The sequence below is a fragment of the Brienomyrus brachyistius genome, chromosome 8 (assembly GCF_023856365.1).
Source record: "Brienomyrus brachyistius isolate T26 chromosome 8, BBRACH_0.4, whole genome shotgun sequence".
NCBI classification, from domain to species: domain Eukaryota; kingdom Metazoa; phylum Chordata; class Actinopteri; order Osteoglossiformes; family Mormyridae; genus Brienomyrus; species Brienomyrus brachyistius.
The window spans coordinates 27361891-27388779 of NC_064540.1; the positions used below are offsets into that span (position 1 = coordinate 27361891).

The window sequence follows — 26889 nt, forward strand, 5'->3', positions numbered from 1 at the left end:
CTTTCAGCTGGAGAGTACGTGCGTGCTTCGACAGGTCGCTCAAAGGGTCTTGGACATGTTCCCTCTGTGGGAAAGTCCGAGAGTTGAGCTCCTTATCGCATACAGAGAGGACATGGACCAGAGCAGAGTGTAACCATCTCAAAACCATAAGGGAATGGGGATCAGGCTAAGGGGTGCTGGACTGATTAAGAAACAGCCAACCCTCCCTCCTCCCATCCTTGGTTGGGGTTTCCAGTAGCTGTGTTATTTTGGATCTGCTCATCTCCATGAAAATGTAGCTTTCCCTGGGTTCCTCGCACGGGGCAACTGCTCAGGACTCGTTCTTTGCTCAGCCAGGTGTTTGCATGTTGAAAGGTCAGGCGATATGCAGACATAGAACATCAGGTTATCTTTAAATGGTATCTTTCAGAGCTGGGCTGGTTGAGCGGGTAAGGTGGCTGTGTTCATTTGGTTAATAGAAGTATAACGGAAGTATAACATTGGCAGCTCTGTTTTTATAGGCCTCACCCACGGCAGCTGAAAGTCTCCCTGCCAGAAATAAGGGGAAGTACCTTCAAGCGGCCCATGGAGTAACCGGGCTCTTACTCAGAGATGAACTCGTCATCAGTAATCATGGAACATGAATGGCCCAAAGTGGGGCATCTCTATCCCAGAACACTACCGCTGTTGTACCAAAAAATGAAATGTTTGTAGCACATGCATTCAGTGTCTCTGAATATGATAGTTTCAGATTTTACTGGAAACCAGAAAGGGCACATCCCAGAAGCTTGCTAACAAGTTATTAAAGGTCTCGGCTTGGCTGATGTCTTTACACCTGAACAGTCACTGGCTTTTATAGATCGTTTTGACTGGTGTGAGCCCAGTTAGTGTCTCCTGAGCGATGGGTTTGTTGCTGGATCAGGTCTGACTGTCAACTTAATCAAAATCATGCTTATACGGTGTGTTTCAGCCTAAACACAGGTTGAGTTGTGCTTTCTAAGTTCGTGCATGATGTCACCCTTGGTCAAGGTAGATGGTGACTTCAAAAGAGTGTCACTATCATTATGGACTGGCAAGGAGCCCTACTCAGGGCCTCTTTGTCGCCACTTGTGTTTATCTGGGAATGTCTGAGATTTTCTGTCATCCCTGAAAGAGACTGGTGAGGGACTGAAGGAGAGTGCTGGTAAGGAGAGAGAGGTTTTAAGGCTGCTGATAGCTACAGTCAAGCCTGAGGGTAGATGAGAGTCCCTGGACATAAAATTGCCTCTGGTAATGAGTGATCCAGGCCAGCTTAACCCCCTGCATGGATTAAATAGTTTTATTCGCTTCTTGCTTTGTTTGGAAGATGCTGTGTAGCTTTTGCTCCAGTACTGCTTACACTTGTACCTTGGCATTCAATGCCAGCTCAGCTTAGTTGCCCTCATGCCTAGTTGACTCCTTGACAGCATGTATGTATGCTTATATGTAAATTGAAAGAATTTCAAAACTATACTTGCTGCTCTCCAAATCACCCAAGCCTTGTTTCCAACTTAAAGTTTTCTTTGTCCTCTGCAAAGGGTGAATCAGAGTAAACTGATGTTTGCGGGGTTTAATTTTAGCAGTGGGTAGACTGAAAGTACGTCCAGATGGCCCGATGTGAAACCTCAGGCCTTGCGTCATCTGCTGCACAGACGGCATCTGGAGCCAAGAGCTGGCGGGGGCTCCGCCCTTCTCACGTCGCCACTGCACACGTACATGGCTGCTGGCTCCTGGGGCGCATGCATCAGCCTGAAATGCGTTCTGCTCTGAGACATGATTGCGGGCCCCTGCTCATTACGGCGTCGGCATGCTCCAGGCAGGAGCCCACGCACGCGTCCATGCACACGTCAATCCGCACCTGCTCAGAAATACCCCGTAGAGTCCCTGCCCACCAGAGGCAGCTGTAAGCCTGCTACCTGTATGGTTCTAATGGCAGAGCAGCTACAACATTGAGTCCTCCTCTCTGCCTCATCGTCTTCAGCTCGGTGTGGCGGCCTCTAGCAGCTTGGCTCATTCCTCAGCCTCCTCTGACTTCCTCCCTGGCTTTCTTTGCCCCTCTTTCTTTGCACCCCCCCCTCACTTAGCTATCAGGCCTTGTTTATTTCTGCAAACTGTCCACATCCAGCCAACAGTCGGTTTCCTGCCTTACACTTACCCTCTGAAATGCTCAAGTCTTTGCCCTTTTTTTGTGCTCAGTATCTGTGAGCCCTGTGCCGTTTTCCTCACTTCTTCCCAAACCTGGGTGTGCACTGGCCCTGCCCTTCTTTGCACTGTAACTTCACTGAGTTTCTACTAAAATCCCGTTCGAAGAAAACTTGAAACTATAAGCAGAGCTGAGAGGAGTAAAGGGTAATGGAGGCAAGAGTGAAGCACCACTGAGAAGTCCCTGGTGGACGCCCTGGTCCAGCATTTCTTCTAACCGTGACCCTGCAGCATTCGTGGCTTTGTTTCCATAAGTGTTCTGGGACTGCCGTGTTGAGAAAGCAGTGCATGAAAATAAACCCGACTGAGTTTTGTTTTGTTTTGCAAACGAGGGGGTCAGGAAGCTTGCCAGGAGTAAACCGTTAAGCTACGGGCCTTAGAGCCAAGAAGCCCTGAGACCTTGTTTGATTTTTCAGTGTAGCAAACGCAATGTGAGCACTTTTGTACCTGAGAGCTTTGAATCTAATAAATGCCTGCTTAGATGCCTCCTCAGATTCTCCCATGAGAAAGATACCACTGCAGAGTTGTTTCTGTAGCCACTCTGCTGATGTGAAGCTTATTATGGCGCAGTAGAGTTGCATTTTGACAAGGAACTTGGAAGCTGCTGTTCATGGATTGTTTTATGTGTGTGTTGTGTCAATCTTGTTCAGTCTAAACTTGTTAGATGTTATGATCTGTTAACCTGCTGGTTTGGAAATGCATCTAAAGGAGGATAGGGGATATGAAGGGAAACCACCTTCATTCTTTTGTGGCTCTCAGCTCTTATTGTTTTACTGCATTGATATATGTCATTATCTCACTGCATTTGAATGGTGAAGAAGCGAGGTTGACATGGTATGTGGACTCACTGGTCGTATTCTCTTGGGCTGAATCGAACTGGGATGTGTCACATGAGTGGTTCTGTTCAGACCTTCATTTCATGGAGCTATCAATGAATTTGTTCTGAAGTATTGCAGGAACCAGTGATTGAGGGTGTTGGCCCCACAGGAAAGCCTTTCTGCTTGCTGAGTAGGTTACTTTCACAGTGCTTCTGCCATGTTTTGTTCCATTTTTGTAATCCTGCTGGCAAAATCTTCAGCTCTTCTTTATTTCTTTGCTGCTGTTGGTGACAGGAGTGATGTCATTTCCTTTAACCACCCTCCCACCTTCCGGCCAACTTCCTCTTTCTGTTGGCAGCCGTTAAGCAGCGCTGAGGTTAACTCTTTGGATGACGTTCTGCTAATCTCGTGCAATTTTGGTGTGTTGTTTTAGTTTGCCAGTGTTACCTTGCTTGGTCTTGGTCATTGCACTGTATTTATAGGGGAGGGGTGACTGACTAATTTTGTTTTTTTTTTGTGTGTGTCACAGAGTTGTAAAATTCTGTGAAATTTCTCACATTATTATTACCTCAGTGGGGTTTCTGGCGCTGATATACTCGTGATCCTGTGAAGTCCCTGGTTTCTCTATCCTTTCGGTACTGGCTACTGAAAATGTACTTCAGCTGCATGCGCTGACCTTCACGGGTGTTGAGCATGCGGTCACTGCAATTTCACTTCCTGCCGGACTGGAGCTCCCACATCTCCAAACGCATCTGCTCGTGTGCTGTCGGCGGAGCCCATAATAACTGGGCCATGGCTGAACATCGGTTCAGTTCGCCGGTGTACTGTGATGGCTCGTCAGCCTCAGACTCTGAGAGTTTGAGCGCTCTGGGACTGAACTGACTCTCCTCCACACACACAAAGGTGTGAGGCCGACTGTGCCGTCAGCCCCCGGCCATGAGACTTTGCCTCCGTTAGCCTTGAACTTGAGCCTGCAGATACAGGCAGTGAAGCCATGAGCGAAAAGCGGATTTCGGGGGGATTTTTCAGGAGTTGGTTGTTGTCAGTTGGGGCAATCAGCGTGGCTTCTGCTGCAAGCTGGCCCCAGTCTGCAGAGCCCTCTCTGCACAGGAAAGACCCTTGCAGTCCAAAGCCATTGTGTGGTTTTAGACTGACATTTCACTGTTGTTGAACAAGGAACTGGGCTCATTTTGGAGGCTTTGCACTGACAGCAACCATGTTCCTCTATACATCATCCATGGAGGTGTGGCTCTGTCCAGCTGCTTTAGATTTAGGTGCTTTTAATGAACTCATCATGGGTCTGTACTGTTGAGGACTGTGGGGTTTCAGTCCATAGGCATAGGTGGAGGTTGTGATACTTTGTGGGCAAGTTTTAGATTGTATGTGTGTGTGTTTGTATCTGTGTTTATGGGATATGTATGTATTACATTGTGGGGTCCATATGTCCCCACAATGTGATAAAATCCTGTTTTGACATTATGGACACCCGCTTGTACGGACTGAAAAAGTGAAAAAAAAAAATCTGTAAATGCAATCAAGAAATTAAAAATGCCAAAAGTCTTGTATTTTGTTTGGTTATATATGGTTATGGTTAGGGCTGGGTAGTGGTTACGGTTGTCATAGTTGATATTAGAGTTTTTCCCATAGAAATGAATGGATGGTCCCCACAAAGATATGAATACAAGTGTGTGTGTGTGTGTGTGTGTGTGTGTGTGTGTGTGTGTGTGTGTGTGTGTGTGTGTGTGTGTGTGTGTGTGTGTGTGTGTGTGTGTGTGTGTGTGTGTGTGTGTGTGTGTGTGTGTGTGTGTGAGGATGGGTTGGGGGGGCATTGGTGGCCATGTACCTGTGCTATCTCTCAGCTGGTTGGCAAAATCTCCCCTCCCTTGGCTGCCTAGTCTTGGTACATGGCGATCCTCCAGTGTTTGGATCATGCCAATGTGAGCTGCGGAGCTGGCAACCTGGGGTGCCCCGGTCAGGCCTCAGTCCCTGCAGATCCCTGTGGGGCCTCTTGGCGTTGATTGCAGGCCTGTTTCCCCATCTTTGTGAGGTTTAAAGGCTTGCTGCTACTCTGGCTTGAAGGCCTTCACGATCAGTTTACATTCCTCAGATTAGAGCTGCTGGTCAGCTGTGAACCAGATTGAACCAGTAGAGTGTTTATGGTCTAAACGGGACATGACGCATGGAAGTGTGTATAATGTAAAGAGCTTAGTGTATGTTAACTGCACAAAACCTATATTTTTGCACTTGCTGGTGATCTGTCCAAAGTCACGGGAGGTATGTGGGTAGAAAGCTCAGTTCTCTGCTTCCAAGCTGTGCTCTGCCATGAATTTGGCCCTGGGAGACCTGTTGGTGGCCACTGGTTCTTATGGGATTTATGGCTGTAGATGAAACAACAAGGGAACAAGGGTGGGATAAGCCTAGCTTGGTACTGAGTTTGCACAATGGGAGTGCTATGACGTCATGTTCTCACTGTGTAATGGGGATCCCAGCCAGTGTGTGTATGTCTTTAGAAATGCACGTTCCCCACGGCACGTTAACCCAGTGTTTTCCAATCCAGTCCTCGGGGGCCCACAGTCGGTCGATGTTTTTGCTCCCTGCTGGACAGTCCAGCCTGTCTGTGTGTCCCCAAGGACCAGACTGGGAATCACTGAGCTAAACAGTGGTTACCTCCTCTCACCATATGTGCTCATCGGTTCAAGTTGCAGGAAACTGCTGCTGAACGTATATGAAATTAATTCTCCATCGTGTTTTTAATTTTGTTTGGATGTATTTTGCGTCAACCAATGCAGCCAGGAGACATTACAGATAATGCATGGCTGCCTTCACCTGTGAATTGATGTATCTCAGATAGAAAACATGCGAATGGAATGACCTTCATAGTTTAACGCCGAACATCAGAGTAAAAGCACATTAAAGGCCTCAGAACCGCTCTTGTCCATCACTCGCTTGAGATTTACAGCTTCATACATCTGCTCGCTTACACTTGTCGCCTTTTCCTTGTAGATTAGAAATTGCCTTAGCTAGCAGCGATGCTAGATTTCCAGACTTGAAGTGGAACCTCGGGTTTTAGTGGAGATGCTTTGCATAGTGATACCGGGTTTTGTCTGTTTTGATAGCAGGCTGCCAGTGTTTTTGTCAGGATTCATGTGGATGTGTGCCGTTTTCCCTGTGGGGGAACGCAGTCCCCAGCATTACGAGGCCTGTAGGGCTGCTGAGCTGAGGTATTTTTAGAAAGCTGGACTCCCCCCTCGGCTGTCTGCCTCCCTCCATACTTACTGAGCTGTCTTGGCTCACTCACTATCCCAAGAAACCTCCAGCTCCTGCTGGCCACTTCCTGCTCAGCCCTCCTTCCAGGGAGTGTGGCCCCAACTGTTTCTGACCCCTGCCCTCCCCCCCCCCCCCTCCTCATTTATGCTTAGGGGTGACGAGAAAGAATAATGAAAGAATGGAGTGAAGCATCTCTTGGACTAACCAGTCTGTGTATTTATCACTGGGCGTGTGTATGCCTGCCCGCGTAAACATCTGCGCATGTCTGCGCGCAAGATCCGAAGCTTTGGCCCCCGCCTCGGTGTCCCGTGAGCCGCCGCAGCCGTGAGTTCGCTGGGAGTGGAGTTATAATTACAGAAGCAGAGATCTGGGTGTGTCAGGAGAGGACCTCGAACCCCCCCCCCCCCCCCCCCCCCCCCACGGGTGGGACAAACGTTTTAAGGCAAGTGGCAGGCAGCCTCCTGAGCCTCTAGTTCGTGTGTAATTATGTGGCTGTCCCTGGGGTCCGCGCTCCCACAGAAAGCTCATTTTAGCGCAGATGAGATGTGGATCCGCCCAAAACAGGGAGGTTAACTCCTCAGCTGTACCCAAGTGGAGGAAGTGATTTTGGCCTTTCTCTGCTTCTGTACAGCTTTTCACTCTGATTTCCTTTTTCCTTGATTTGACAAAATAGTTGCAAGGATAAACTTAAATCTGTCAGTGACTTGCCTCTGGACTCAAGACCTATGTAGGTTTGTAGGAAGTTGTCTATGAACTGATGCACTCAATTCAGGTCTTGCTTTTCTTAATTTTCCTATTTGACCCTTAGCTGGATGGGTGGTTCAGTAAGAGATGATGCATGAAGGTTGCATGCAGGTTCAGGAAGGACTATGGTTATCTTTCAGATAAGAGGTGGGTATCTCTCCAGTAGTGTTTACTCTCTTCATTTAGACAGTAGGTGGCTAAGTATTAATTCAGCATGACCTCCAAGTCCTTACATATACCACCCAAGTGTCTCTGCACACTCAGATGTCGCTATATCCAGCATGAAAATCGTGCAGCAGGTTTCTGGACAGCAGCTGTGTCCTACGTCATTTTGGTATCTGGTCAAGGAGGTGAGGACATTCGTGACTGTGCAGGATGTTGTGGTGAGTTCTGATGATTACTGTGGATCTTGTGTTCTTTTTCTGTCTGACCAGTTTGTTTTCCAGTTGATTTCCTGATTGACCTCCTTCACCCGTGGGTCAGGATGTTATTTGAAGCGGATAAGAACTTCTCCTAAACTTTTATACAAGCCATCAGTTTTTTTTCTTTTTCAAAAGCTGTGCTGAAATGAAATGCCTGAATGAAGCCCTATATTAGAGAAGGAGTTTCAGTTGTCTGTTCTTTGCTTTGGAAGTATTTTACAGAGAATATACTCCCAACACCTTGATATTCTTAACGACTTGCTGAAATGTACATGTGGGCTCATTCGAGTTTCTGTTTGAGCCCCGTAACACGGGCAGGCTGCCCTGGCAGAAGGCCGGAACCTTAAATGTGCCACGGCCTAGGTATTTTGTTCGCGTTTTTACTCTGTAATTACCCCCAGCCTTTTGTCCTAATTACAGTATGACTTGGCATCACAGGCACTTATATCTGTAAATGCTGCCACTGTAGTTTTCCTGCCCTAATGACTAGGTTTGGCCAACAGGCCGTCGGGACGTGTCTCTTTGGCTCCCGGCACTGTTTAGGTCATGCTTTGTGGCCTGTGCATGAGCAGTGCCATAATATGCTCTGGGTCACGTGTGACCTTCAGCTGTAGCTGTGTCTCAGTCCCTGTGTGACCCTGCTCTGAAAGGACACTGAATAAATCAAATGTGAAATAGTATGCGATATTACAGGGTTTTACTAACATTTGGGTCTTTGGCTCTGTTTTCTGTTTTGTTAAGTGACTCCTCCATTGGGTCTGGGGATTTTGGAAGCAGCGTCCATTCCTATAACTGGTGGAGACCCTTTTGTTCCTACAGGAGTTTTATTGGTCACTGTAGTGATAAAAGGATGCTGGCCAGCGCTGGCTCACTCAGCGTCTGGCTGCTTGCTGTTGTATAGGTTCAGTGGTGCTGCTTTTGGGTAGGTATACAGAGCAGGAAAGGAAGGTCTCAGCCAGAGCAGCTTACATCCTGCCAGTCAGCTCTGTGTGCGCGGCAGGGGTGGGGGCCACTCTGGGTCAAAGCAAAGGCATGAAGATGCCTTCTCACTCCCCAAATCCTTCACAGTACCCAGGGGGGCACCACTGATGACAGTCCCCTAGTGTGACTGCTCCACCTTGGGCCCTCATGGTAGCAGGGCTCAGGCTGTGGTGCAGAGCCCATCAGTGCTCTTTAATCAGCCCCATAACGTGCTGTGCCTGTCCGTCGCTGACTGGAATTATCGACTCCTAGGAGGAACAAAAGGACGATTTAAAGAGGGCCCACTTAAGCCTGTGATTGATTTATTTATTTCTGTTTCTGAATAACAGTTTGCTTACTCTTGCTCAGGAAGACTTGCAGCTGAAGGTGACAGTAGGAACGTCCGAGTATCCGTTTCCTCAAAGGGAGTTTGAGTCTCTGCTCGCCGTGCACCGGCAAGGCCGCCATGTGGGAGGGTCAGGACTGCCGATAAAGGAGAGGCCTCTTCCATTGCAACCATATTTGGTATCTTTACAGTGTCTCCCAAACAAGTAACTGAGCATTCAGTGATGTTATCTTCTGACTTTGGAACGCTTTGGGGAGTTTCTGTGTGCGTGATCTACAGAAGGCAGGATTTTATGATGTTTACTGTAGTGTCAGGATGGACGTAGCTTCGCAGTTCAGTCCTGTAGTTATCAAACCCACTAGTTTTCATTGAAACTTATGACTCTGTGGAAAGAGGTTTGTGATCTTTAATGGCTGAAATTGATAATGGAGAAGCATAAATCATGTTTTTTATAGTTCAAAAGGATGTTAATGCCCTTTAATTTGTGTGTAGTTCTTGTGGTTTGTCCTGATACCTGTTCTGCAATAGAGGAAAGTTCTTTATGTCTCCTGCCTACTTCTGCTATCTGCTTCAACCAACCGTGTTGCACCACCCAGTTGATCGCGAAGTTCTTGTGCAGTTTGCAGCAGTTTCCTGTTGACAAAGCAGGAAGACAGAGATTGGTTTGGGGGGGGCGGGCTTTCGGTTGCTCTGAGGCCAGAACGTCTCATGCGAAGATGCATTTTGAGCTTTCCGTGAAGTTAGGGTTTGATAAGCCCAGCTGTTATGTATTAGGATGTGATTGGTGTGGCTGTGAAAGTAAGCTGCACCCCAGAAGTGACTCTGAAAGGAGGTGAAACCTCCACCTTTGAAACTTAGCTGGAAAGGTACTAATCAGTGGTAGCAGGTTGTAATGTTGAGTGGGAATGCCTGTTGTGTCCTTGTGGCTTTTTGGAGCTAAGGCATTTTCTCAGCTATACGAAAATGGCGACATTGTGTTACCAAAAGGAAGTAATCTGATCATGCTACATACTGATAAGGATAAACACTTCGCAGCAGGGGTCAAGCTGAAGGCTGCTGAGATCCCGTTCATCTACATGTGTCGGCCAGTCAGATGCAGCTGTGAGAACATCCTGTTCTGTGATTTGATCACTCAAAGGGAAGCCCTGGAGCCACACTGAACCGGATTGGTTAACGAAACCTAACTCATGTTTTTTTTTTTGGTTTTCAGCTGAAGAAAGCAGGGTCATTGTCATCTGTGGAACAGTCTCCAGGAGGAAGTTCATTTTAACACACACAGTTGCGTTACATGTGTGCAGTGTAAATAACAGACAGGTGTTGCTGAGTGCATGCTGTCTTTGAGGGGATTCTGTGTCTCCAAGCATTTTGATGCTGTGTTTATCATTCTCTGGTGTGTGATGTATTGGTAAAGAGGTGGTCTCTCTGCCTTATCCCCTCACTCATTTGTTTGTTGCTTATTGTAATATCTTAGTTTGCCATGACTGAGGTTCAGCTTTCTTCAGGTTAAGAGTTTTGGAGGCTCGAAGGCACGACAGCTCCGTCACACCCAAAACTATTCCTGGGTGTATTTTTATGAGTAGTTTGGTAGGTAAGTAAGGGGGGCGTGCGCTGATTACAGCGCATTGCCGCACCCACCACACGACAAACCACCTCATGGTTGAGAACCTGAGTGCAGTGGGTGATACCTCAGCACTAAACTAGTCTGAATAGACCAGTGTGAGTTTTTTTCCAGTGACTGGAGTGCCAGTCCTGCCACCAACCCCCACGTTTTTCCCATGTAAGTTGGAGGGCCTGTTACAGGGCAGGATGTAGATTAACATCATACCCAGGACGAAGTGATTGCAGGTTAAGGGCCTTGCTCAATGGCCCAAGTTTACTCCTGGCATTTGCAGGATTTGAACCAGTGACCTTCCGATAGCTGGCACAGATCCCTAGCCTCAGAGCCACCACTCTGCCATGAGTAGTTAGCAGAGATGGAAAGTTCAGGTTCAAATCCAGAACAAGGTTTTGTTTCCACCAACCAATTGAGTACTTTGTGACTGTGAATCTTTGTGCTCGACTGGTTGGCTGAAACAGATCTTGGTCTGGATTTGTTCTTTCTGATCCTGAACTTTCCACCTCTGTTTGGCAGCTTGAGAAGGTGGGTGACATCATAGTCATACTGTGCTTTGTGGAAATTCTAATGCCTAAGCAGGCCATTGTCTGAGTGACCAGCGATGGGTGTCAGGTTATAGCTTACAGCTCAGATGCCCATGTATCTTCTCAAAGCCAGAATAACTTTGCTGACAACCAGGTCCATCGTCTAGGGGTTGGGGGATTCTCTCTGATGTGCTGGCTGTGCAGTGAAGTCAGAACTTAGAGCTTCAAGCTCCAGCTTCCATCTGGACCAAATGTGCGATTGCTCTAGTTGCTAGGTGAATCCAGTTTGTGGTGGGTGTGGTGTCTACACCCATGTACGGATGGAAGTGTGCTAGTTCATCATGAGTTCAGTGCCATCGGAGGGTTGAACACAGGGGATGGTTGTGATGAGTATTTTCTCTCTCAGATGCTGGAGATGATAGAGCTCCCATGCCTCAATCAAAACGGTTTTGTGCACATCCTGTCATTTCCTGTTATTAATCAGGTGACAAAGCAAACTGCCCTTTCAATAACAGCTATTTTGCAGCAATATTAACTAGTGGTTAAATGCATAAAAACAATCTCATGCAGTTATGCCTGGCACCGTAGACAGGCTCCAGACCCCCCCGAGACACTGAATAGGACGAGCGGTTACAGAAAATGGATGGATGGATGGATGCAGTTATGAGTTTCTGAGAACATCATTTCAACTTGAGTTGAATGAAATTACAACTGCACCTCTAATTTTATTGATGTACAAATTCCATTGTACTCTTGAAAACCTTGAAGTGCTACATGTACAAATAGTCTAACTTTGTGTCGTTGAAACCACCCACCACACCTCTGTCTCTCTCCATTTCCTGTGTTTTTTTCTCTTTTTTTTTACTAACTGCAAAGGGTTGCTATAGTGACATGAAATGTGCGTGAACTTCCTGTCTGTGGTCATCTTGGTCCTTTTCAGGACTGATAAAGATTTTTCAAATTGCTTTCTGAAGACTTTAATAAATGTTTCTCTGTGTTCTGTGGAGTATCCGTATTCTGTTTTTCTTTAAGTTCAATTTTGTGAATTGAAATAATACATTTGATACATTATCAGTGGCTGTGAATCAGGGTTTCCCAATCTGGTCGCCAGGCACTTCCAGACAGTCCATGGTTTTTGCGAAAACATGGACTGCGGAGGGTTCTTGAGGATTGGGAAACACATAAATGATCTATTATGAGCCTTTAGTTTCCGGAGCTGTGCAATTTAATTGCTTCTCTCTGTAGAAAAGTTTGTCAATCTGAATTTTTGGCAGCTGCTGACCTGCATATTTTCGAAAGAACATTTTAATTGTCACCTGAATGACGGTTGAAAAGTTAGGTGAAGTCGGTCGCGTTCTAAATAATTACTTCATGAAAGCTACAGGAAAAACTGTGACTGTTTGACTTGTGACTGTAGCTTTGGGGTGGGGTAGGGGTGCCCTTACCTTTCTAGTTGGGGGGGGCATATTTACAGTGATTTTGGTACAGAGGTGTCTGTTCTCAGCAACTGTCTGAACTGCATTGGCATCCTCCATCAATTTGTTTTTGTGGCCTAAGTGCTGTTTTCTTTCATCTGTCTCATCTGTTAATTTGAACTTTGTACAGTAAAAAAATAATCATTCATGGTTATCCTCATTTTCAATGATGACTGAATCTGTGTGATGAACCTAAAGGAGACTGAATAATTGAGCCCCTGTTGGCATCAGACACCTGCTCCCAGAACCGTGTGAAGTGGCATTTAGCCTATCCGTGCCATCCAGGTGAGTGGGAGAGGCAGAGCTGCTGAGGACGGGAGGTCTACACTGTCCCCTCCGTTTCGGTGGGTCGCGCTTATAAACACAGCCATCTTAGCAATCCGCTAACATTCAAAGCATACTGAATAGTGGCATTGCATTGTGGGTAAAATCCATTCTGTCAGTGACTATAAAACATTTTTGACTCTTCCTAGGATGTTTGTTCTCACAGACGGTGTTTTGTGCTGTGGTGGTCCCCTGGGCAGTTTTATAGTGAGTGTTAAAGTCTAAGTTTTGGGAATTATTACCTTTTGTAATCTGATAGAACAGCAGCCTGAGGCTTGTAAATACCTCATTGAATTGACAGTATAATGTTTAAATTGCTAGCCTTTGCTGTTAATAAATGGTTAACGAATTCAGATCTATTTTCCACCACGTTTCATGTCTGTTTCTGCTCAGAAACAGTGATGATCTGACCACCATCGTAGAATAACCACTGCTTTAGCTGTCTCCCTTTAAGGCGGGCAGGAGTGAACTGCTTCCACAAGCTGCATTCACAGCTGGCTTCCTTTCCACAGCTGGTATTTCGTGGCCCAGTCAGGCTCCATGCACAGGGGTACAAATGCTCCCTGTGGGAGCATCCATCTGAAGGCCTGTGTGTCCAGCCCGGACCAGTGCGGGGGGGGCGCTGGTGCGTGTGTGAGCCCCAGTGCAGGAGAACCATGTGGTTCGTGAAGATCCACCGCCCTGCCGTTCCATTATGACTGAGGATGACGAAGAATGAGGGAGATCTCAATACTGTAACTCTCGGTCCTGGGCACTTGAAGCTTTCCTGCCCCTTGTTTTGGATGTTCCCGCAGCTTTAAGCCCTGTGCTGCATGCAAAAGGGAAGGATTTTTCATTCGTGCATCTCAGCATTACGACAATGCTCGTTTTATATACAGTGCTCACAGAAAGCCTTGGGACACTTGCTTGTAAAATGTTTCATAACAAAAGTCCTTTGACATGCAATATTTAACATACCTGCACAGACAGTTTCTTTTTATTAAGTGTCTTTTTTTTTTTTTTTTTTTTTTTTTTTACTGCGTCCTTCAGTGCGGTTCTTTCCGTTTTGCTATTAATTGCAATTGTAGTCACTGGCTTCCAAAGAGATACTCAACACAAATGATTGATGTTTTATATCACTGCAAAGGTGTTAAGTAAAAGCGCCCAATGAGACTGCTTGTCAGTGAACTTTTTAACTCCGAACAGCTCCTTTAGAACTATAATTTGGATTTCAATTTAATGCTACTTGAAATGAATGCTTTACTTAAAAATACTGGTTGTTTGGGATGTAATATATATTTCTTTTTTTTTGCCAAAACCTGAATAAGGATCTTTGTTATAAAGCCAATTAATTTATGATACTTTTCCTGATTGGTGCCAGTGTGCCAAGATTTTCTGTAAGTATTGTATGTGAATTTAGGGCTGTTAGTATCCATCTTTTAACCTGATGCAGTATTTTTAACATGTACATAGACAATTGTTCTCTGTCCTGTTTTCAGCTTGTGTTTTCTAGCGTGATCAAACTCGGATTGCTGCGTCAGTATTACCCAGCTCTGTACACGCTGTGGGCTGCATACAATGAACAGAAGGTGCTGTGATTTGTGCACTGAAGTTATGGGGGGTCAGATTATACCTGGAGTTCCAGATGTATGAAGTTTAAGACTGTCCCTTCTGATCTGTTGCAGCAGGCACAGCTATAACATGAATGGTACAAGGTGCATCCGGAAGGTGTTAGACTCTGCCAAAGTGCTTTGCTGTTGCATGGCTGTGGTTACATGCGAGCTGTTTCAGTGCATCCTGTTGTATTTGAAGATAATTGTGCCTCCATAACATTTGGTTGATCATGAGGTATAATGTTAGCATCTGATGCAAAAGGAGCCTGGAAATAATAGAATGAGCGTTTCTGCTTGCATTCAGAGGTTAGCTTCAGAAGCTCAGCAATTTCCTGCTGAAGCACATCTTTTCTGAGGAAAGTCTAGTACATGCAAAGCTATGGATTTTTCTGTTTCTCACAACCCAGTGCACTGGAAATCATCTTCAACTAGAACAGTGTTTCCCAATCTGGTCCTCGGGACCTACAGACAGTCCACGTTTTTGTTTCCTCTCTGCTACTTGGGAGCCAGGACGGAGCAAAAACCTGGACTGACTGTGGGTTCCCAAGGACCGGATTGGCAAACAGTGCTCTAGAAGAAGATGATTCCAGGTCACTGGCCTGTAAGGCTACGAATCTAGAGGGTATTTAGCGGCTGGTGAGCTTCTGTTTTGTTTTTAAGGTTATTTTAGTAACTGGCTAATGTGGTTTGTGATGACGTGTGGAACAGACCACTTGATTTCCCAGAAGTTTGAAAACTAAAGTACCATGGCCAGTGGAGTGGGGAGTTTGAGCATCGTCAGCATTGGAGGCTGTGCGGGGTGCCTTGCTGAGGAAGTCTGATCCCCCCGGAGGATAGATAGTGGACCTGGGGAGGTGCTGATAGAGTATGGAAAGGCCACGCTTGTGTGTGTTGGCCTGGAACACAGAGTAGAGCCGCAGTCTGGCTTGTTTTCATGTCTTGCCCAGAGGTGCCCTTCGCTTCAAAGTCTGCGGCTTTAGAATGTGCTTTCATGCCGCATCTGAATCAGCTCAGCCTTGGTGTGGCAGGCGGCACGGCCCTCTTTGGCATCACGCTCGTTCCATGTCTCGTTTCAAGGTGTCGCGCTGGGAGTCGGCCGCTCGTGGTGACCGAGCTGGCTTCACGTCTGTCTTTGATGGATGGCCTTTCGCTCTGGATTAATTACCTCCCTGTGACAGATCGGGGGCTTAGGGCATGCCGCCCCCTCAGAAAGTCAGTCATGCTCTGCTGTGGGGGTCCTATTTACCCAGAAACCATTTAGGCTGACACAACTAGCATTCCACCAGGGGGTTGTGGGTTTATATCCCCTTAATGGCATCTCACACTCTGTTTATTCAGATTGAGGTGTTCTATGTGTGGAGGCCAGCACTGTGGACTGGACAGACCTGCTGTTCCGTTTGTGCTCTGCACGGACCTGGGGGCTAAATCATTTTAAGGTTGCTGGTTTAGTGAAGTGTTTCTGCCCGTCCAGCCATGTGTATATGTCTGTAAACACATGCACGTGTGGAAGTATAACGTGCCCTGATGGTCTGACATCTGTCCCTGGAGCCCCTTGCCTTGTGTCCTTTGATGGTCTGCGGTTATGGAAGATGTTACCTTCTTAAAAATAGATGGCTTTCTCTATATGTAGATTTTAATTGTTTCCGATAAGTTTGTTTTGAAATGAGATATTCCAGAAAAAAATGCAAGGAATCTGGAAAGCATCCACCTGGTATCACATTAATTAGACTTGTTTTAGATTAATTTTCCATTGTTGGTGACTGGGTTCCTCCCAGATCAAATGGAGATGAATTACAGTTGGTTTTTTATGCTGTGATGTAGCACAGAGGCGTGAGGCTTCCCCCTCAATGCATTGTGAAGCTCCATGTGAGAAACTCCCAAGCACTGAGCGGCTGTGGAGGCTGGTGCTGCCCTGCAGAAGAACAAGCCCCTTCTGTTCCATTTGTTATGACTGAGAAGCCGCCTGCACACTCTGACAGAGCCGGGATGAATAGGTCGGGCCTGGAGAAGGTGTGTGTGTGTGTGTGTGTGTGTATGCGTGCGTGCGCGTGTGTGTGGGGTTGGGGTTGGGGTTTGAACTGGGGGGAAACCAGAGGCTGCTCAGTGGTTAAGTTCTATTTTCAGAAGGCGGACCAAGCAATAACCACTTCCACAGCTGGGACTACTGGAATCTCTGAGGCTCTGTAGTTGTCGGCCTGCTTGGGAAGCGAGGCCTTATTCTGACATCATTCCGGTCTCATTCTGTGGAACTGCCATGTGGCTGTATAACTCGGCGGTGCTGGTTGAACTTTTCAGGTGGTTTTGCTGCTGGCTTTAGAGGATGAGACACTTCTGCACAGAGTAACACCACATATGTGTTTATTCTGGCTCCTGCCGGGTGCTTAGCATGGTCTGCACTCCCTGTTCTGTCCTCCACGGCTGGATGTCCTGAGCACCATATCACCGCAGGGCGACAGCCACAGCTGCTTAATACATATTCCCCTTCCGCAAGCTCTGCTCCGTGGCTCCTCATTAGAGGGCCACGTTTTCCCCTAATGATGCTAAGAGGTCTGTAGGGTGTTAGCGGGGACGGTAATTAGGATTCCCTTCCACATGTGCAGGACCATATTTACAGAGCTGTTCAGGGTCACCTGCTGTTTTCCCCTGCTGCTGTTCGCACCGGTCTAATGATGGTTCCCGTCGACGTCAACTGGGATTCAGACTCTTTCTGTGTCTGCTCCGCTGTGAGGGAAGCGGAGGTTCAAATTGAAACGCTCACAAGGAACTAATCAGTGGAACGCTTGTCTGAGTCAGATGTCTTTTCCACCCCCCCATACATCCTTTCAGGAAGCAAATCCCAGGCTCTGTTCTCCTCGATTGTGAAGCAGCATTTTACACTGCGGAAATGTGAGAGCCTAGCTGTAGGTGAATGCTCCTCCCCTCTTCCTGCCGCGAAGACGGACATGGGGCAAACAGGCTTCACCAAACAGAAATAGTCTGACGCTCAGAGCTTCTGGCTCCTCCTGAGTTGTTCATTTTCACTCCTCTGACTGTTTAGTCTTGTTTGTTCTGGGTGCTTTGTAAGAGCTCCACAGTTCCCAGTGCTACCAGTATACACTGACCTGCCACTGCTGTATTATACACCATACACCCCATCTACAGTGTGCTGTACTTACCTTTATTATCTCCACACCTGACTCCATGGTGATCTAAAAAAAAAAAAAAACAATTGCGTACTTCAGAATTCAGAATATGCTCACTGCCACCGGCTTTTTTTTTCATTATTTTTCTAAAGACCAATCAGTACTGAGAACAGGTACAGACATGTCCAGGGTGATGGCAATGTTCTCGGTGATGAATCATGGTGGTTTTGGAAAGAGACGGTGGCAGATTTTCTGCTTATTTACGCAGACGGGAAGCGATTGCAGGGTTTCAGACAGCCTGAGAGACATGCTGTTATGGAAAAGCGGTAACAAGGTGGAGAGGGGGATTCTGTCTGTCGGGGCAGGGTTTGGCCTGCTCCTTTCCCACCCTGTCAACCTGGGCTTTGAACAGAGAACGAGGGGCTTGTCTAGCTAACCGAGATAAGAGCATAAGTAGAGGCTGAGAAGGAAAGACTTGATTCCTGTTAGTACATCAGGACATCCCCCGATACACCCCTCCTCTCATCGGCCCATGATACCGTCCATGCACTCAGAAATGTGCTGGTTGAGTTGGGCTTAGTATAGTTTTGTGTTGAGGGATCCATTTATGTACCATGATGGTCTTGCAGGAATGCAGAAAGGCTCATGTTCTCTTTCCTGGGCTAACCGGGGTAGGAAGCCTGCAAAGTCGTGCACTGCAGTGGGTGCCACCATCAACTGTGCTTTTGGCTGAAAATACAAAAACAATGTGAACTGATTAACCTAAAAGGGCAGATGCTTGTTCATGTGGAACGCAGCCCTTCAGATGGGAATTATCATGACTGTGTCACCTGCCAGATATGGGCTTCACTCTGGAGGGGTTTCGGTTAATGAATGATGTCTTCTGGCAGATAATGAAAAACCTGCTACTGAGAAAGCATGGAGTGGATGGGCCCTATGGCCCTTGGTCGTGCACAGACAGATGGCCACAGCTGTCCAGGCTGGGGTTACACGGCTGACCAGCCAATGCAGCCCTTACTGCCGGTTTGAACACCAGGAATCAACTGAAATGTTGTAGTTTCAAGTCTTAAAGTGGGTTATTTATTTAGATTAACCTTCGTCTCCTCCTACAGCTCTGCTCATTTGGCCGTAGTGGCCTGCATGCTCCTTGTTCTGTGTACCCATGCTTGCTTTTGGCGTCTGATGCATTTTAAACTCCCCCCCATACCAAGTATGCGCAGATGCGCTCACAGCCCTTTAAGGAAGTGACCTCGCTGCTCCCTCTCTGTCTCTCTCTTTTTTTCTGATGCCCCAGCGTCAGGCTTGTTCTTCTGAAATGTTTCACAACCCTGTCAGGTTTGGTAATTCCGTCAGAAGCTCTGTGTGTTCTGTCAATATGGAAGTTGGTAGTGGTAGCTAACTACTAGTTTAAAGCGGTTGTGGTTAAGGATCCCATACTGCAGATGATGCCGGGGGCGGGTTCGGGGGCACCGGAGCAGCCGAATGGGGTGCCAGCTTCCCTCTGCCGTGACGGTTGAGGTGTGGCCCAGTGATAGAGGAGCTTCTGGTTTCTAAAGTGTGTGAACCTGCCTGGTGCCTCAGTTACTCCCAGCTGCCTCTCCTCCCTGAGCACAAAGCAGAAACCAGCAGCACCCCGAGGAGACGGATCCGCCTCTGCTTTTCAACGTCTGAAACTGCCTCTCTTCCTGGTGGCTGTGGTGACATGGCTTCTCCTGGCCGTCCCTGCCTCTGCCCCAGGCTTCCTTAATCACCCTTAGTGAGCATTTTCCCCTTTGCTGAATTCATTGTGATTTACCTTTCTGCCCATTAGTGTTTGCGGGGTCGCCGACCTGCCTGGTTCCACTGGCCAACATTTAGTGTTGTTTCCATTGGGATGTTGCCAGTAGTTCTACATTTTTGCCCCCAGTCTGAATCTCACCATCTTAAATCATGAACCTTCTCTGGAAGCTCTTGGCAGCTGAAGACATTTGCGGCTGTGACTTTGAGTGTCATATGTCAAGTCTTTGGATCTGGCCTGTCTCCTCTACTGGGCTTCAGGAGCATCCAGGATCTGTTATCCTGCTGTCCTCCGGCTGTTCATTTGACTGTACCCAACAAAAATCGTGAGCGTCTGCCCCTCAGAGGACTGCCTGTGCTCATACTCAAGCTCCATTCCTAACCAGTCCGTGTGCTGTGGGCAATGGGTCATTTTCCACTTCACGCCATGGCATTTGTGGAATTTATTTGAGCCACTTGTTCTCCTTGGGTCTCCAGTTGCTGTTTCTGAACAGCTGAGAAGGGGGGATGTGGAGACTGATTATCTATGGCAGTGGTTCTCAAACTTTTTTTCAGGCTAAATACTATTTAGGGTCAAGCCAAATCCATCCAACATAATCATTGTAACCTGTATCACAGTAACAAATTACTTCAGTCCTCTTGAGGACCACCAGGGGTCTCAGTACCACAGTTCTTTGTGAAGGAATTGGGATAATCAGCTAGTTTTTTTTGTGCTTCTGTGTATCGTCTTATCTGGGACTGGGCCAGGATGATGATCTCTTCTGTTTGGCTTCACCTCCTTGAGAGATGGATCCTTCACTGTTTATGGACCCTGCAGAATCCTTAGTGTCTTCTCTCCTGTCATTCCAGGACGTGAAGCTCTGACTTTTTTTTTTTTTTTTTTTGTGTTGTCACTATAGACAAAACATGTGGTTTAGCAGACCTTCGGAGTGCTCAAAGTGCAGCTCCTCTCTGGAATCTGTGTTTTGGGAAGTTTCGCTTGGTTCAGCCCCATTGTGTTTGTCTTTCACAGCTGACTGAGCATGGTCTCCTCTGAGAGCACAAACTCACAACAGAGGGCATTTCACAGAACCTGATATTCAAGGGCCAGAACAGACTCTCTCGCTCTCACACTTACTTTTAGGAAGGACTATACCTTGAATTAGCCTCTGGTTTCTCTCACCTGGGGTGCAGCGCTGCAACACCTGTGCTGTTTGTTCAGGTGGGATCAGCAGCTCATGTGGGGTTTGCACTCAGTCCACAGCTCAGAGAGGTTCTGCTTTTATTTATCTTAGAGATCTGAGCTAACCACTTGGAGCTGTTTGCTGTGGAAACACACACACAAGCACGAATGCACACATAGCCTCCGGTTCCCTGATAAATCATTTCCCCATCGCTTCTAATGTGACTTGAGATGTATCCCGGAGGATGCTGGGAGAATATTACCACATTAAACACAGGTCATCGCACATCCTGGTGTGGGAATCACCCCAGTGGATCCCTGCAGCCTACATTTCTCCAGTCCGTTCAGATCCCCCCTTATCCTGTTTCTCTCCACATTTCCATTGGCAAATTAAATAATTCATTCAGTTACTGCACATGGACAGGAGACAGAACAGCTAATTCATCTGCTTAAATACTGAGCTATCAGTTAGCTAATGCACGAGGAAGTATCTGACAAGGCTTTGAGACAGATGTAGTGGCATGCCAGATGGTTTCCAGAGCTGTAGTAAAGCTATCTAACTCAAAGGGAGCACTGCATAGTCTCTTCCCTAGGCTCCATATCCATGTGTGTCTACTTGCTGTCCAGCCCTTGACCCTCACATTCTGCTGACCAACTGCCCCCCTCCCCCACAATCTGTGAATTAATTAAGCTGATCAATCAAAAGATCCAGGCTGAGTGAGATGAATATTTCAGTACCAAGCAGTGAAGGTCAGATGGTGGAGATGAAACCAGACATGAGCTGTGAATGTGGGCGTGAATGATCATGTGACGAGCGCCTGCTGGAGACACAAACTTTGTGTGTTTTGTGTGTGTGTGTGTGCGCGGGCGCATGCGTGTGTATGTGTGTGTGTGTACATGTGGTGGGTGAAATAACAGATACACATGAAAAATTACTTTGAAGTAACTAAATCACAAATACCACCACAGCTATGAAGGTGAGTCATATTTGGTTGAATGTCAATTAGCTGCATGTGTTGGCCATAAAAGAGGTTTACTGATGAGTTTTCAAAGCAACACGAGGCGACACTGACAGTGTTTCGAATTATTTAATGCTCCAAGAAGAACAGTCTCTACAATCATGAGCGCATACGCTAAACGTGGAAAACCTGCATTGCCGAACAGGAACAGTGGTCGAAGTCTAATTTCGCTGACTGGCTTAGAGGGACACTTAAAAAGAAAAGCCGCTCAAAAAATCACAAGATCTGAATCAGCACTTCTGTGTACCCAGTCTCAACAAAAACTGTACATTGTGAGCAGTTTACAGCAGAGCAGACATTCAGGAACCATTTGCAACCAAGGCCACATTTTTAAGATGTGTAACTAGGTGTAAGGAGCACTCGACCCGAGGACTGGAATAAGTCATATGGTCTGATGAGGCATCTTTTTCTCCTTTTCCTTCACATGGGTTTGCAACAAGCCAAAGGAAGGTCTTCAATCCGCAATGCATGTTCCTAGCTGTTGAAGCATTTCTGGGAGTCATTAGGTCTGATGATGGCTCTCCTTGCAAAGAAGATTAAGCCATTTTTATAGGACCTGGTGCCTCCTATAGTGCAGAAAATATTCCCTCATAATGTTCTCAAATTCCAGGATAATGCCCCCATACATACTGCTAAATGAATACCAGAGTTGCTTTATGAACAACAGCATGCAGGCAGATGGCTCCCAGGGATCCCCAGGTTATGCCCATAGAAATGAATGGACAGTCCCCACAAAGACTGTATGTCTGTGTGTGTGTATACATGCATATGCACTGGGCCCTTGTAGCTTTGGCCCCCTGGTTGTTATGAGGTTAATGACACTGGAATCATCTGCTCACTGCTCACTTTTTTTTTTTTTCCTTCTCCCTGCAGGTGCTGGCGAGTCGGGAAAGAGCACCATCGTGAAGCAGATGAAGTGAGTGGTGTCATTTCCATTTAAAACCATGGCCACATGGGGAGGCGTTAACGATACGGGGTCGACCTCACACGAGCACTCTAAGGGGAGTCTACCCTATCCCGCCGGCCCCCCAGTGCTCCTCCGGCTGCTCCTGTTTTTGTGTGGACTGGCCTACGTCTGCCTGGGTCGCAGTCGCTCGTCCTGGGGCATCCCAGACAGGTCCGTTAGGCAACTGTAGCTATACAGGGAGGAGCAGTGTGTGCTGGAGCCTCACACATGGGTCCTCATAGCAGAAAAGACTGGATGTTCACTCAGCAGTACTGAAAGCACCCTGTTGAGTCTGCAGGAGAAGATGCATGCACTGGAGGATTCTTTGTGCCCTAGATCCCCATTTACTCCTCCTGTTTGGTTCACTTGTCCTCTGTTCACTACTTTCTTCTCGTGTTGACTGTGTTTACCTCTGCTTGGAGCTGTCAGTTTGTTAAAAGCAGTTTGGCTCTTAATAGTGTTGGAAGCCATCATACACCTGACCCCAATTCCCTTCCCTACACACACTTGGATCTCAAAGGCTTCATTGTCTGTCCACATAACTCTGGTTAAGTCTGGCTTTTGCCAATGCCCCTTTGATTAGTGGGCACAGAGTGCACTTCAGCCACCGGCCATTAAGGCTGCCTCAAAGGCGCTGCTGGCTCACAACGAGGCAGATCAATGAGCCCCATTGTCTGAGAGGAATCATCTGCAGGTGTTTACACAGACATTCATTCACCTCGTGTTTGCTGTGAATTCACAGTGGCCACAGGCCGCTGTTACTGACAGCCAGTGCCATCGCTTTCCTAGCTGCCTTATTAACGCTAACGAATGTAGAATACTCTTCCACCATTTGCTTTTTCTCATTTCTTTTCCTTCTGTAGTTCCACACACCTTGGCCAATTTCCGTTGCCTCTGGGAGGCTCTCCGGTGCATTCTGTCAGTTTCGAGTGTTAGTCCTTTAAGTCCCCTCTCGCCCACTCTCCCTCTCCTGTTGCTCTGAGGTTTGATTAAAAGCATTGTGTTACACACCTCACAACCTCACAAGCTCTCTGCTCCTTTTATTTATAGCCTGTGGGCTTGTTTCGAAGTGACCCTGCATCCCTAAAAGTTCTCCTCTCATTGTCTTTGGGAGTTCTTTTCTCAAACTGCTGTTTCGGTCTCCGGTTTGTCTGCGACACACGCACACCCCCAGGGCTCGGTTTGGCTTGGTTTGGGTATTTAACCTCACCCCGACTTGACGCCAGTACAGTGGATTGTAAATGATGCCATTGGTGGCATGAGCACTTTAAGAGCTTCTCTGGGACAAAACTGTTATTTTTAACCGGAACAGAGGTAATGCAGTGGCATGTCAGCCTCCTGTGTGTGCTAACATGGCCAGCTTGGTGACACATCCATAGTTACCGTCCTGGTAAACACATTTACACAGACCTGCTTTTACTCTGGGACTCAGCAGGTTGAAGAGACTGAAATAGGTGATGCAGCAGCAGCATCCCTTCATGTGGACTGTGAGGCTTAATGGACTTTCTGTGTGTTCCCAGGATCATCCATGAAGCTGGCTACTCAGAAGACGAGTGCAGACAGTACAGAGCTGTAGTTTACAGCAACACCATCCAGTCCATCATGGCTATCATCAAAGCCATGGCCAATCTGAAGATTGATTATGAGGACCCAGGCCGGGTGGTACGTTCAGAACGAGGTTGCACGCACGCATGCATGTATGAGTGCGGACACACACACACACACACACAACTCTCCATTCATTTCTATGGGAAAAACCTTAATCCCAACAATGACAACCTTAACCCCTAACCAGCCCTAACCTTAACCCTAAGTAACCAAACAAAATACGAGACTTTTACCATTTTTGCAGTCACAGATTTTTATAAAATCGAGTTTCCCCTTGTGGGAACTAAAGAAGTGGTCCCCAGAACGTCAAAATAACAGTAAAAAAAATCGCCCCCCACAATGTAATATATACATCGCACACACACACACATAGCATTTACCTCTCCATCCCCAACTCTACAGGAATATTACAGTCTGAGACTTGCCTGAAAACAGCTTTGGGTTCTGGGGCAGCATTCATGGTTTCTCATTCCTTTTGGCATGAAATAGTGTCCTGTATGCATTTCTGTGATGCTTAGAAGCCTTTCCCTTCCATGCTGGGGTATTACAAACAACCAGTTATTACAAATCAGTCATGGATGCATAATAAAGATCACATCCAAAGCTGTCTGGGGTGGTTTCCTACTTGTCATTTTCTTCTGGGTTAGGATATTGGGCTTGTGGAGTTAATCCTTAATCCTGACCCATGGCACTATGATGGGATTTCTGGTTGGATTCTCTCTGCTGGTTCAGACTCTTCTGTGTTGATGACGCTGTTGAGATGAGAACTCTCCTTAGGTGCATTTCCCAGCAGCGCCTTTTAGCAGCTTAGAGAGTTGGAACCATTCAGTTGCACGGTTTCAGATATATAATGTTTTAGCAGCGATGCTTTTGGGTGACACCCCTTATTGAGATGAGGAGGGTCTTCAACATGATGCAGCAGACCAAACTGAAAAGTGTGGACACCACCATCCTTTGAGGATCTTGCTGCAGGGTGAACTGCACGGCAGGAAGCAGATCTGTTGGATATGTTAAGGCTAAGCCCATCTGGTGAAGAACAAGATTAGATTAAAATGTCATTAATGTGAAACAAAATTGGATGGAAATGAGGCCGCTTTCAGGATCATGTTGGATGCACTTTAGCCACTTTAAGACACCATCTGCCGTTTTGGATAGTTAGCCATACTGGGCTGGTATATTTGTCTCTCTCTCCATCTCTCATTCTCTCCTTCATTCTCTCTCTTTGTTAGTAGAGTTACACATCCTGGCGGCTTGAGGTTCATGACTGCAGAAACTGCTCTCTCACTTGTGGTTTCCATGCCTGGCCTTCATTCACACGTGTAAATCACAGAATGCTTTTGCATAATTACTGCTCCGGTTCTGCTGCTGCTTTTCTTGGAACCTCCACAACTTCTTGAAGATCAACTCCATGCCTGCTGGTGGCCCTTAGTTCCATCACCCAGAGAGTTCTACTTATAATGTCCTTTACATTATTAAGTCATGAAGTTAACGGGCTCCAGCCAGAAACTTTGCTGTCTGAGACAACCCTAACCCTTCAGACTGATATCTGGGTCTACTTTGAGGTGCTGGTATATGTCAGCGTGGTTCATTGATGTTCTCAAGTGACCTTTGACTCAAGGGCCCACTGATCACCCCTGTGGCCATCAGACTCATCCACGTTTCTCAGCATGTACCCGACTCTTGGGCTTCCTCTGCCATAGTGATGTCTGCAGGACCTTTAATCGGTGATTGATATTCTATTGAGAGTGTTCGCTTGTGCAGAGAATCGTTTTTTTTTCTCAGCTTCCTGGTTCCCCTTTCTTGCTTCCAGCCATCATCACTCAGGGCTGGATGGATGCTGGTGTTTTGCTGTAGGCGTTCCATCCCCATGAAAAGACAAAGCCTGTAGACTGGTAGCGTCTCCAATGGCCCTCCTGTTAATTGAGCTGGCGCTTATCAGGCCCCGGAGGTATCAGTGGGCCTGCCTGCTGGCTGTGGGCAGACTTCTGGGTTCTGGACAGCCACAGTGCCAGTGGGGTGGAGTTTAAAGCAGAGCAGGACATGGAGCTGCCAAGCCTGGACCCTATTGGTGGTCTCTGATAACTGTCTCACAGTGCCCCAGGTACACGTATCCTCACCCCTGCTTGACACACTGAGCCCGGTGCTTCTGTCCCCGCAGGACGATGCCCAGCAGCTCTTCGCCCTGGCTGCCACAGCTGAGGAGCAGGGTGTGCTTCCAGAAGAACTGGCCAAAGTGGTGCATCGGCTGTGGGCTGACGGCGGAGTTCAGGGCTGCTTTACGCGGGCGCGGGAGTATCAGCTCAACGACTCTGCTGCCTAGTGAGTGTTCGCTCGCACGCTCATGTCACCGATGCATGCGAGCTGTGATCTCATGTGCTTCAAGTGTACATCTTAGGTAATATAGGGAGATGGATAGATATTCTACCAGCCTCATGGTTATACAAGGTGTATAACAAAAGCAGACTTTACATAATGCAAAGCACAGGGCAGCAGCTCGTGCATATGAAAATGTTTGAAGAGCTTCCCCTCTACGTGTAATTTCTTTTACTTAATTTAGGCTTATTTATTACTCTTCTTATTTGTTTGTTTGTTTATTATTTTAAGATAGGAGCCGTATCTTATGTGGATGCAGTGCAATTTCGTTGTATATATGTACAATGACAATTAAAGGAATCTATGGGGCTTGTTAACTCTGCTGTCAGCCTGGGGAAATATTGTTAAAGAACAGTGTCTCAGTGGACAATCGTTGGTCTCCATTTGCATCCTGTGGCTTTAGTGTCCTGGGAACCTAGAGAGCAGTTTAAGGGATGACTCACCGGCATTATCCTGGGTGGAGAACCGGTTACTGTAGTGTTCACCTTGGAGTTAAAAGTGCTGTGCAGATGTGTGGTGTCTCTGTCTACTTCTGCTGAGCCTCTGTGTTGGGTTGGGTTCATCTTCTGCTCAGGCTGTAGCAGAGACGTGCTGCAT

At 47.0% G+C, this 26889-nt stretch overlaps 1 protein-coding gene across 1 annotated transcript in view; it reads left to right on the forward strand.

Moving 5' to 3' along the window:
- Window positions 1-26889, forward strand: part of gnai2a (guanine nucleotide binding protein (G protein), alpha inhibiting activity polypeptide 2a) — a 35242-nt gene that overhangs the window by 3548 nt on the left and 4805 nt on the right. The window contains exons 3-5 of the mRNA XM_049022580.1: window positions 22239-22281; window positions 23832-23973; window positions 26078-26238. Of these exons, the coding sequence (XP_048878537.1) occupies window positions 22239-22281; window positions 23832-23973; window positions 26078-26238 (346 nt within the window). The remainder of the gene's footprint in view (window positions 1-22238; window positions 22282-23831; window positions 23974-26077; window positions 26239-26889) is intronic.